Source organism: Oncorhynchus masou, chromosome 9, assembly GCF_036934945.1.
Source record: "Oncorhynchus masou masou isolate Uvic2021 chromosome 9, UVic_Omas_1.1, whole genome shotgun sequence".
Classification (NCBI taxonomy): Eukaryota; Metazoa; Chordata; class Actinopteri; order Salmoniformes; family Salmonidae; genus Oncorhynchus; species Oncorhynchus masou.
The window spans coordinates 71,401,232-71,414,903 of NC_088220.1; the positions used below are offsets into that span (position 1 = coordinate 71,401,232).

Here is a 13,672-nt window from a genome sequence, read left to right on the forward strand (position 1 = left end):
ATAACTAACCTTGTAGATATACAATTTATTCCCATTCAAAATCAATTTTTCCCTAACCCCTGAACCTAGCTCCTAACAATACACCTAATTCTAAACCTAAACCCCTACAAATAGCATTTTACCTTTTGGGGACTAACAAAATGTCCCCAGTTGGTCCAATTTTTGTTTGTTTACTACTCTTGTAGGGAATTCTGGTCCAGAAGTCCCCACAAGTATAGTTAAACATGACCACACACACACACACACACACACACACACACACACACACACACACACACACACACACACACACACACACACACACACACACACACACACACACACACACACACACACACACACACACACACAGATCAGAACCATTGACAGCCACATAATATTTAGCTTCTGTTGTTTGGACTAAATTGTTTTTGGTATCTTTTAGTTGTCACTAGTATACTAAGTATAGGTGATTTGATGATGTTATAATGGTGCTGGAATAGTGGAGGCAGCTCCTGTTTTCTTTGTGACTTGTGGTAACTCTCCGTGGTTCTAAATCTGTAGTTGTTTAGTAGGACACATGTTAGAAACAGTAAGGTTACCTAGTCAGTGGTCCAACTGAATGTATCTTCTGCATTTAATCCAACCTCTCTGAATTAGAGATGACTGTAAAAGCTGAATTAGAGAGGTGCGGGGGGCTGCCTTATACAACATCCACAGCTTCAGCGCCAAGGTAAAGGTGGGATATCTGCTCTGCTCAGGGGCAGAACAACCAATTGTTACCTTGTCAGCTCAGGGATTTGATCCAGCCACCTTCCAGTTACCAGCCCAACACCCTAACCAATAGGCTACCTGCTGCTTGACCATGTAAATGTTTGTTACATGAAATATACTTTGTGGACTTCACCTGACAGAGGTCACTCTCCAGTTTCGTTATGAAAGAAAGGTGCGGTTGAATTTATTCTGCCACTGTCATATTGTCTCGGCCTTAGGCCTATATACATCATGATCACAAGGCGTATGAACAAACAGGTTATAGAGTAAACAACACAATTATCACAGCACAAGTTGGAATTTGGCCATTTTGTTTCTGGCTTGGTTCCCCAGTGATTTTATCTACACACTGACTGGCGTGACGTTCTTTAAAAGTCACATTTAATGAATTTCACCACTGTACTTCAATTCTATACTTTTCTAAAGAACTGATATTTTTTCTAACGCACACAAGCACATCTGAGGAGTCTATATTCAGATCTACATTCCTGTAAATCTTAGAGACAATCTAATGTTAAATACTGTTGAAGTAATATGGCTACAGGTTCATCTGCCTCACCTAAAGCCCATTCTTGTGGGAAGCTGCTATAGACCACCGAGTGCAAACAGTCAGTATCTGGATAATATGTGTGAAATGCTTGATAATGTACGTGATATAAACAGAGAAGTATATTTTCGGGGTGATTTAAATATTGACTGGGTAACATCAAGCTGTCCACTCAGGAAAAAATGTCAAACTGTAACCAGTGGCTGCAAAACTGGATCAGGTTGTCAGTCAAACCTACCAGGGTAGTTACAAACAGCACAGGAATGAAATCAGCAACATGTATTGATCCCATTTTTACTAACGCTTTAAAGCAGTATCATAATCAATAGGATGTAATGATCACAATATAATAGCCATATCTAGGAAAACCAAAGTTCCAAAGGCTGGGCCTAATATAGTGTATGAGGTCATACAAGAAGTTTTGTAGTGATTCATATGTTGATGATGTAAAGAAAATGTGCTGCTCTGTGGTGTATAATGAGGAGCAACCAGATGCTGCACTTGACGCATTTATGAAACTAGTTATTCCAGTTACTAATGAGCATAGACCCATTAAGGAAATGATGGGTGCTGTTAAATCTCCTTGGATTGATGAGGAATTGAAAAATTGTATGGTTGAAATGGATGAGGCAAAAGGTATGGCAATTAAGTCTGGCAGCCCAACTGATTGGCAAACGTACTGCTAATGAAGAAATCATGTTACTAAACTAAATAAAAAGATACTACACTATTAAACAAAGATAAATTCTATAATGAATGATAGTTAAAAGCTTCTGGGCTTTTGACATATTGATCATAGTCTGCTGCTGAAAAACAGTTGTGTTATGGCTTTACACCCCCTGCTATAATGTGGAGAAAGAGTTACTTGTCTAACATTAATCACAGAGGGTGTTCTTTAATGGAGCTTATCAAATATAACCCAGTTAGAATCATGAATTTCCTAGGGTAGCTGTTTAGGCCCCTTGCTTTTTCACTTTTTACTAATGACATGCCACTGACGTTGAGCTGCAGTTAGTTTCAGAGTGGGTGGAAAGGAATATGTTCGCCCTAAATATCTCTAAAACTAAATATCTCTAAAACTAAAAGCATTTTATTTGGAACAAAACACTCACTAAACCCTAAACCTCATCTAAACTTTGTAATAAATAATGTGGAAATTGAGCATGTTGAGATGACTAACTGCTTAGAGTTAGATTGTAAACTGTCATGGTCAAAACATATTGGTGCAGTAGTAGTTAATAAGATGGGGAGAAGTCTGTCTATAATATAGCGATGCTCTACCTTCTTAACAACACTATCAACAATGCAGGTCCTATTGGCCCTAGTTTTGTCGCACCTTGACTACTGTTCAGTCGTGTGGTCAGGTGCCACAAAAAAGGGCTTAGGAAAATTGCAATTGGCTCAGAATAGGGCAGCACAGCTGGCCCTTGGATGTACACAGAGAGCTAATATTTAGAATATGCATGTCAATCTCTCCTGGCTGAAAGTTGAGGAGAGATTGACTTCATCACCACTTATTTATGAGAGGTATTGACATGTTGAATGCAAACTACTGGCACACAGCTCGGACAACCATGCATACCCCACAATACATGCCACAAGAGGTCTCTTCACAGTCCCCAAGTCCAGAACAGACTATGGGAGGCACACAGTACTACATAGAGCCATGACTACATGGAACTCTATTCCATATCAACTAACTAATGCAAGCAGTAAAATTAGATTAAAGTATTAGCAGAGTACCTATCCAAAGTACCTGCCCAATATCAGTTGTAGAGTACAAGTTAGTCCCCCTCTCTCACAGCACCACCATCCATATTTCTGTCTGCTTTGTTATACTTTTACACATCTAAAATTAGCATTGGAGATATATTTGAAATATTAGTTGTTAGTATTGAATTAAAGGACTAACAAATACCTAAATATATATATCATTACGATTTGGCACTGATTACAAAAAAGATATGCCCTTTTTTATAGTGGGAGTGTGACTCCATTAGCACATGGCTTTTCCCAGTGTCAGTGGTTTGAAGTTATTTCAATCACGAAGGGGAAATGCTCCACCTGTCAAATTGAAAGGTAACCAGAGAGTGAGGAGATATCTGTGGGGGAGACATGACGAGGGGGTCAAGAGGGGAATGCGGCTTCTGGGCTTAGCAATGTTCCCTGCAAGCTTGATCTTAACACAAGCTTAATTATTTTGTGTTGAGATCAGCTTGTGTAGACCTGCCGGATGTAAAAGCATTTGCAGAAATGCTTAGGATTAAAACTGCACACATTGTTATGTTGAGAACATTTAACTCTGTTATCATTAACAGAGGTAAAAGAAAAGGTCACGGATGCTGAGTGTCCATTAAATATATATTTCTTTGCATATTGAACTACTTGCTAATATGCTGTCTTTAAGAAATGTTCACGTTTTTAGAACAGATACTTTCTTATATAAAAAAAACAGATTTACATGAATTCAAACCTTTAACAAATCTTTTTTTTACAGATTAAAACTTTTAAATTGTCCAATTATTATCATATAAAAAGGGTCATGTTTATAATGTCCATACTGGAGACGCCCTTTGCTGTGGGAATAGAAAGGGGAACACTTGTCAAGTCGTGCTTACAGAGCAACACTATGTTTAAACCATCAGAACTTTTTACAGGATACAGGTAAACATTTGTCATTTATTGAGATTCATGTAACCTTTATTTAACTAGGCAAGTCAATTAAGAACAAATTCTTATTTACAATGACTGCCTAGCTCAGCAAAACCCTACCTTAACCCGGATGAAGTGAACCCTACCTTAACCCGGATGAAGTGTACTCCAGAAAGGACATAAATAATTGAATTATTCAAATCAAAGTTTATTTGTCACGTGCGCCGAATACAACAGGTATTACAGTGAAATGCTAACTTACAGGCTCTAACCAATAGTGCGAAAAAAACGTGTGTGTGTGTGTGTCTGTAGGTAAGTAAAGAAATAAAACAACAGTAAAAAGGCATTTGAAAATAACAGTAGAAAGGCTATATACAGACACCTGTTAGTCAGGCTTATTGAGGTAGTATGTACATGTAGGTATGGTTAAAGTGACAATGCATATATGATGAACAGAGAGTAGCAGTAGCGTAAAAAGAGGGTTTGCAGGTGGTGGGACACAATACAGATAGCCGGTTAGCCAATGTGCAGGAGCACTGGTTGGTCGGGCCAATAGAGGTAGTATGTACATGAATATATAGTTAAAGTGACTATGCATATATGATAAACAGAGAGTAGCAGCAGCGTAAAAGAGGGATTGGGGGAGTCACCAAATGCAAATAGTCCCTGTTCAGGAGTCTTATGGCTTGGGTGTCAAAACTGTTGAGAAGCCTTTTTGTCCTAGACTTGGCACTCCGGTACAGCTTGCCATGCGGCAGTAGAGAGAACAGTCTATGACTGGGGTGGCTGGGGTCTTTGACAATTTTTAGAGCTTTCCTCTGACACCGCCTGGTGTAGAGGTCCTGGATGGCAGGCAGCTTTGCCGCAGTGATGTACTGGCTGTACGCACTACCCTCTGAAGTACCTTGCGGTCGTAGGCCGAGCAATTGCCGTCTCTGATCTCCTCACTATAGGCTGTCTCGTCGTTGTCTGTGATCATGCTTACCACTGTTGTGTCGTCTGCAAACGTAATGGTGTTGGAGTCGTGCCTGGCCATGCAGTCGTGGGTGAACAGGGAATACATTAGGGGACTGAGCATGCACCCCTGGGGAGCTCCAGTGTTGAGGATCAGCCTGGCAGATGTTTTGATACCTACCCAAAACCCATCAGTCGGTTTTTGTAATTTATTTATCCAACACAAAACGTCATTTCAACCTGCTTTGTCCTTGGAGGTCATGAATGGGTTTAGACTTTTGGTAAACTTCTGATAAGATAATCGGACGATACATTATTAAAATACATGCCTAACAACTGAATTTGTCTTCGTATTAATATTTTCCCAAAACAAACTATGCCAATCCCCACCCCTCATGCACTTATCTTATCTCACAACATTAGACCTGTTAAAACTCTAATCCATCAAGGTCTCACCATTATGAATCCAATAACCAGACTACAGATATTGTTGGACTCTCTTTGTCTAATGGTCCTTGGCCTAATTACATGGTCTGTAACCTGAATGAATGTGTGCATTTTTTGTCAGCATACAGTTTGTGCCTAGGGAGACAGCAACCTTCCAGGGCCAGCTCTGTCTCTCTTGACCTCATGGTCAGACAGTCCAATCAGATTATTGTTGGTTCAGATGGTGACTAAACATGTACAAAAAGGAAAAATACAAAAAGACATGCCCAAACTAAAGGCCTTATGGCCACCAAACAAACCCAACAGCCTCACAGCTTGCCAACTGGTACACTGGTTGAATATCACCCTAATTATCAGCACCTGATTTGTTTATCCACCATGTTCAACACCTGGATAAGGTTGCTGCTGCCCCCTAGGGGAATGGAGTGTGGAAGTATATCCTGGACGGTGTTTGTCTACGTCCTAACACAAACCTTGTACCTACAAGTCCATAACCTCTCTCTCCAACCCTGCTGGAAAAACCAATTGGACCAACTGAAGCTGGTGACCAGTTTGACCATCCTCAATACCATATTATAGCCTAGAATTAAAACATCTCCTACACGTGGATTTATTTGTCCCTTTAAGGAGGGTTCAACATTTGATCTATAATAATTATATTATGCTCTAGTATCCTCCAGACCTTCAATGAATAAGCAACTATAGCTTCAAACAATGATCAGCGTTCTTTATTTTTCTCAAGAAATTGTCTTCATTTACTGCCTCAGACAAAGTATCATAGACAATAAGGTGTGTTGTGGTTGGACTTGCACAGAGCACCTATCATATGGACAATAATTGAGATTCTGCCTATATTGATATACACTTGCCCTCAATGGAACATAAAAGGGTAAAATCCAATGTGAAAGCAATGTGTGATTTGATTGTATATCAGTGTGCTCAAGTTTTGGAATTGCTTAGACTGTTAAAGCTAATGTAATCCAGTGGGTGGCAGTAAAAATCATGAAATAACTAAGTTGCTTTGGATAAGAGTAAGTCAAACCTACAACCTTGGCCTTGCGAGATCAATGCTTACCAACTGAGCAACACAATTAACCAGAATGAAATCAGACATTATGTATAATACATGATGTACATAAGTCTAGGTCTATACTGAAGTTGGAAGAAGAATAACAAGAGCCACAGCACTGAAGTTCTTTCAAATGTCACATTTAATGAGTTTCACCACTGTACTTCAAATCTACACTGTTAGAGACCGGACATTTTTCCCAACACACACTTGAGCACATCCGAGGAGTCTTTTCCGGTCTCAACTTCACATTGGCTTTTAAGGTCCTTGTAAGCAGAGCTTTATAGATATATTTATCATAAATTGTATTCAAATTACATTACCTCTGAGTATAAACTTCAAATGTCTTATAAAAATGTGTGACAGCACAAGTAGTACCTATCCAAATTTTGCCCAAATATCAGTTGCAGAGTTTAAGTTCGTCTCTCTCACAGCACCACCACCATATTTCAGTCTGCTTTGTTATTATTTGTGTATATCTAAACATTAGTATCAGTGGGTTTTTGTACTTCATTTCAACACAAAATCTCTTCACACACAGATATTACACAGGGAGACGGGGAGGGTCATAGCCTATCAAATATATGACTCAACGTCAACTAACAGTCTGGAATTGCTTGGCTATTGATAGGGTATTTTAATACAATGACATGATGAATCCTACCTCTTCACTCATTTGAAAAACTATTTTAAATTTGCCAAAAGAACTAGCTGTTTTTTTTTTTATATATATATATATATATATATATATATATATATATATATATATATATATATAAAAGCTGTAAGGGACATTCAAGTTTTATTTTTAATTCTCCACATGAAATGATACATTTGTGGAGGTAAACAAACCAAGTAATAGAGCTCAAGAGGTAGAGAGCAACATTGTAATTCTTTATATACATACACACAATAGTAAAGTGTTTCTCTAAGGTAGAAATAATAATAATAAGAAGAAAAAAGCCTTTACTTCAATATAGCCACAGCTCTGCAGTGCACACAAGACACAATTAACATAATTGGTTATGTGTTTTTTCATTTGTTTTCTGAATCATTTTTGGGGGGATTATTTATGTCTTCTACACGCTCGTGTACAGGGGAAAACATAAAAAAAGGCCAAATAAAATATATACATTGATATGCAAGTCTCAAAAATAAAATAAAATGCACAGCCCTAAAAATGTGCAGGCTAATACACCTATACAGCAGTATTGTTTTGAGTTTTCATTTATTATTATTTTTCCTCCATTGTAGATTTAGTTTTAAATCCATTTGTTTTTCACCTATTGACATATCATATTCCATTGACTGAAATAAATAGAAAAGAATCATCTAAAAATATATTAAATAGTTTTCTTCTGCGAGTTTATTTTATTGTGTAGGTGACATGAAACATTGCTATGGGGAGTGAGGCTTAAAGTAGACCTAATTTTACTGGCTAAATTATTAATTGACCTTATTAATTGATGGGAATATCTATCTCTTTGACACCATTCCCTTGATAAGGTGACACCCCCTCACCAAAGAAAGTCACTGTAGTTAGTTAAACATATTAATTTGCACGTGACAGGACACATGTATAAGCAACACGCACACCCCCCACTTGTTGGGACCCTATGGAATAAATCAGCATCTTCCAGATGGGCAGCATCCCCGTATCATCAAACATCTAGATTTAAAAAAATCTTGGTTTCACTTTCTCTTCAGAATAATTCAATGATTTTGGTTTGGCTGATCTTCATATTATTCCGCTTGTCTGTCTTTAACTAGGTATTGACAGAACATGGACACGCAGTGTATGGTAGGACTATATATTCAGAAGACATGGCAGGGGAACCAGTGAATATCTGTATCCCTTACACTCTTAACATGCCTGTTAATATGGTACAGGAAGTTCAACAGCAGATTCATTCGGTCTCTCAGAGTCTCCAGAGAGAAAACGCAACGACCAAGTAGCACCCCAACATGGCCTTCTTGTTCCGGTAGCACAAAATCTGTGCTGAATACCACAATGTCAATATGTACCCTAAACTACTTTCTCTCTGTCATGTTACTGTACCCAGAGCGGAGGATCTCTTCAGCTCAGTGGCACTTCTTTCCCACTAATAGCCTATTTTTTGATGCAACCACATTCCAGGGTTACCAGATTTTACCCAGCGAATACTGACACAGCACCATACTTCCACATGCCCATATTTGGGTTAGTCATGCGAGTGTGTGTGCCGGGTGAGGGGTTCTCGCCATACGTATCGCAACCAAGTGGTATGCAGAGCACACATCTCTTCACAAATACTGACTTCTAACCCAGGGGACCAGCAGGCATAGAACAAAGAGCAATAGAGCAGGATTTTTGGGGGGACAAAACAAACAATGAAACCCTCTGACTAAACTGTTTAGCAGTACACCACAAATAAATAAAAAGCATCATCTCTAATTGAACGTTATGATTTCTGAGGGAGGGGGGGTTAACTAGCGTGAGCAGGTTGTGTCTTAAATCCTGTGCTATATATAAAAAGAACACCCTTTCCAGAACGCGTCTCCCTCCTTTAATAAATAAGTGATGACTATGTATGTATGGAAGTGGACGGGAGCTGTACGTTGCCCTCTGGGACTGCAGGCAGAGACTACAAGGACTCTCTGCAGCATACTGTCTCATCCCTGGCTTTACACACACACTTTCAAGCCCACGAGGTTGGCCCTTATACCAGCTCTGCACAATGTTTGTATGCATCCATTTGTGGCTTTGCATCTACAGAGCAGTGTGGGCAGACACTTGCATACATAGCACACTGTAAAAGTCCCTCCATAACCCAGTCAGCAGTGGTTGGTTGGGTTCATTTTAAAACTTCATAGTTAGTATTACAGTACACACACAGTGGACATTGCTAGTCCTAGACTCCAGTGAAATGCTACACAGGTTGGGGTTTCTTGTTGTTGTCCTCAGTAGTCCAGCGCGGGGCTGGATCGTGGCACAAACAGCAGCTATTCCCACACCAGGGGGGACGGGGGCATCTCAGAGGGCTGGGCCACAGTGGAACTGTCAGGGAGAGACAGGGGAGAGAGAGAAACATTGAGGGAGACGAGTGAAAGAAAGAACAAAAGAGGAGACAGAAATAGATGAGGGGACAGGAAGAGATGGAAAGATATGGTCAGTCACTGGCACTGCCGCACCACCACTTTCTGTTTAATGAGCAGCATGCATCTACTGCAGAGGACCTGCAGAAAAAGCTGTTAACTATTGCACCAAATCCTTCACAATAACTCTCAGCATGTTGGCTGGCAGGCTGGAGGAAAACTCACAAATCAGATGTTTTAGGCCGGTAATAACAAACTACAAGGAGAAAGAGACTTTTATTGGTTGACAGTGAGGAAAGCTGGCCAATGCAATGGACTGTTACTGTTCTCATTGTGACACAGAAGGACACAGGTATCAAGGTGTGGCAGGTAGATTATGGTATGGGAAGGTAAGCGGACATACTCACAGGACCAGGTCAGGTAGGATCAATGTCATCTAACAAGCTATCAAGTTTCCAAGAAGTGGCTAGCTTTCAAACTACAGTAGCTTAAGTACAAAAATCCAAACAATGAAGAATCTGGTGGTATCCACCGGCAGAGGCCTCGAGTTTTACCTGATAAAGCTTTTGAAAGCGGCTGACTGGGGGTTGATGCAGAGCGGCACTCTGTTCCCCTTCTGCTGTTCCAGGATGAACTGGTGAATGATCTCTGTGAAAGACAGTCAGATTCAGGGAGATGGACCAAACACATTCTCTACAGTTACACAGAGTTTCAAAGTAAGCCTTTTAACCGGGGCTAACTTACTGTGTTATACAGTATTTAGGGTTTGTGTTTTAATTTGGTAAAGAGCTATTTTGAAGTGTGGATTTTCACTTATAAACACATGGTATGTACAGTTGAAGTCAGAAGTTTACATACACCTTAGCCAAATACATTTAAACTCAGTTTTTCACAATTCCAGACATTTAATCCAAGTAAAAAATCCCTGTTTTAGGTCAGTTAGGATCACCACTTTATTTTAAGAATGTGAAATGTCAGAATAGTAGAGAGAATGATTTATTTCAGCGTTTATTTCTTTCACCACATTCCCAGTGGGTCAGAAGTTTACATACACTCAATTAGTATTTGGTAGCATTGGCAAAGGAGAAATGTTCACTAACAGGGATGTAAACAAATGTTTGCATAAAATTTGAGAGAAATTAGCTTGTTGTGCATATAGACGATTTCTGGGATCAGCTCATGAAACATGAGACCAACACTTTACATGTTGCGTTTATATTTTTGTTCAGTACAAGATAACTCAAGAAATCTGTCATAAATGTTGACTTTTTGCAGAGGAGAACTTAGTCGTGTAATTTTACATCTAACTAAATGTTTGCATGAAAACGAGTCGTCTCATTGAAGAATCGACTTTATTGAAGAATCCCTACTATTGACCAATCACCAACGAAGGGGCGTAGACTTCGGCTACTTTCGAGAAAAACAATGTGGTGGCTGAACAGCTGAAAAAATCCTTCACGAAGTCTAAACTAACAAAACAAATAATAATCACAAAATGTCATCATAATATATGCACGAACCCTTCCGAACGGTGTCGCCTGAGAAGCATGCAAACGCCTTAACACACAGAGGCATGATCTACACATGGTCTCAGGGTGGATTCAATTAGGACCTCAGGCATCTGTAAAGCTGCCGGTTTCACAATCATCACAATACTATGTTAAGACTTTCACCATGTATGCAATGGATGGATGTCTATCTATCACCCATTGAAACTAATTAACTAAAGCTGCCTCTCTTTGCAAACCCAGTGGAAAAACAGAACCCAGTAACATGAAGGGGATAAAAACGGATGAGATAGGCCTAAAACAGAGGATAAAATAATCAAAACAACAAAACTTGAAAAGGCTAATTCCCATAGTACAACTCTGCCCTCTGCTGGTTGGTCGACAGACTCACCTTTGACCTGTCTGACGGAGGTCAGATTCTTCTCGAAGCCATCGTCGAACTTGGGGTTGGTGACGGGCTCGAATTCGCTGGTGTAGACGCGACCAGAGGAGGTGGTGTAGCAGCACTTACACATACAGGTGTGGTACCTCAGTCTGCCCTCGTCCAGGTAGGGATGGGCCAGGGCATCCTTCGCTGAGATCCGTTTAGACTGGGGGAGGGCCAAACACACACTGATGTATACAGACTACACACACACACGCTGATGTACACAGACTACACACACACGCTGATGTACACAGACTACACACACACTGATGTATACAGACTACACACACACGCTGATGTATACAGACTACACACACACACGCTGATGTATACAGACTACACACACACGCTGATGTACACAGACTACACACACACACACAAACACTGATGTATACAGACTACACACACGCTGATGTATACAGACTACACACACGCTGATGTATACAGACTACACACACGCTGATGTATACAGACTACACACACACGCTGATGTACAGACTACACACACACACACACTGATGTATACAGACTACACACACACGCTGATGTATACAGACCACACACACACTGATGTATACAGACTACACACACACTGATGTATACAGACTACACACACACTGATGTATACAGACTACACACACTGATGTATACAGACTACACACACACACACACTGATGTATACAGACTACACACACACACGCTGATGTATACAGACTACACACACACTGATGTATACAGACTACACACACACTGATGTATACAGACTACACACACACTGATGTATACAGACTACACACACACTGATATATACAGACTACACACACACACTGATGTATACAGACTACACACACACGCTGATGTACACAGACTACACACACACACACACTGATGTATACAGACTACGCACACACTGATCTATACAGACTACGCACACACTGATGTATACAGACTACACACACACACTGATGTATACAGACTACACACACACACTGATGTATACAGACTACACACACACTGATGTATACAGACTACACACACACGCTGATGTATACAGACTACACACACACGCTGATGTATACAGACTACACACACACGCTGATGTATACAGACTACACACACACGCTGATGTATACAGACTACACACACACGCTGATGTATACAGACTATACACACACTGATGTATACAGACTACACACACACTGATGTATACAGACTACACACACACTGATGTACACAGACTACACACACACTGATGTATACAGACTACACACACACTGATGTACACAGACTACACACACACTGATGTACACAGACTACACACACACGCTGATGTACACAGACTACACACACACGCTGATGTACACAGACTACACACACACGCTGATGTATACAGACTACACACACACTGATGTATACAGACTACACACACACTGATGTACACAGACTACACAGACACGCTGATGTACACAGACTACACACACACACGCTGATGTACACAGACTACACACACACACGCTGATGTACACAGACTACACACACACTGATGTATACAGACTACACACACACTGATGTATACAGACTACACACACATTGATGTATACAGACTACACACACTGATGTATACAGACTACACACACACTGATATATACAGACTACACACACACACTGATGTATACAGACTACACACACACGCTGATGTACACAGACTACACACACACACACACTGATGTATACAGACTACACACACACACACACTGATGTATACAGACTACACACACACTCTGATGTATACAGACTACACACACACGCTGATGTATACAGACTACACACACGCTGATGTATACAGACTACACACACACGCTGATGTATACAGACTACACACACACGCTGATGTATACAGACTACACACACACGCTGATGTATACAGACTACACACACACGCTGATGTATACAGACTACACACACACTGATGTATACAGACTACACACACACTGATGTATACAGACTACACACACACGCTGATGTATACAGACTACACACACACTGATGTATACAGACTACACACACACTGATGTATACAGACTACACACACGCTGATGTACACAGACTACACACACGCTGATGTATACAGACTACACACACACTGATGTATACAGACTACACACACACTGATGTATACAGACTACACACACGCTGATGTATATAGACTACACACACGCTGATGTATACAGACTACACAC

The 13,672-nt window shown here is 40.2% G+C and overlaps 1 protein-coding gene across 1 annotated transcript in view; it reads right to left on the minus strand.

Annotated features, from left to right (window-relative positions):
• Positions 1 to 6,546: 6,546 nt before the first annotated feature.
• Positions 6,547 to 13,672, minus strand: part of LOC135546577 (serine/threonine-protein kinase NLK) — an 88,137-nt gene continuing 81,011 nt past the window's right edge. The window contains exons 9-11 of the mRNA XM_064975128.1: positions 11,397 to 11,595; positions 10,052 to 10,145; positions 6,547 to 9,459 (exon numbers count right to left, since the gene is read on the minus strand). Of these exons, the coding sequence (XP_064831200.1) occupies positions 9,405 to 9,459; positions 10,052 to 10,145; positions 11,397 to 11,595 (348 nt within the window). The 3' untranslated portion in view covers positions 6,547 to 9,404. The remainder of the gene's footprint in view (positions 9,460 to 10,051; positions 10,146 to 11,396; positions 11,596 to 13,672) is intronic.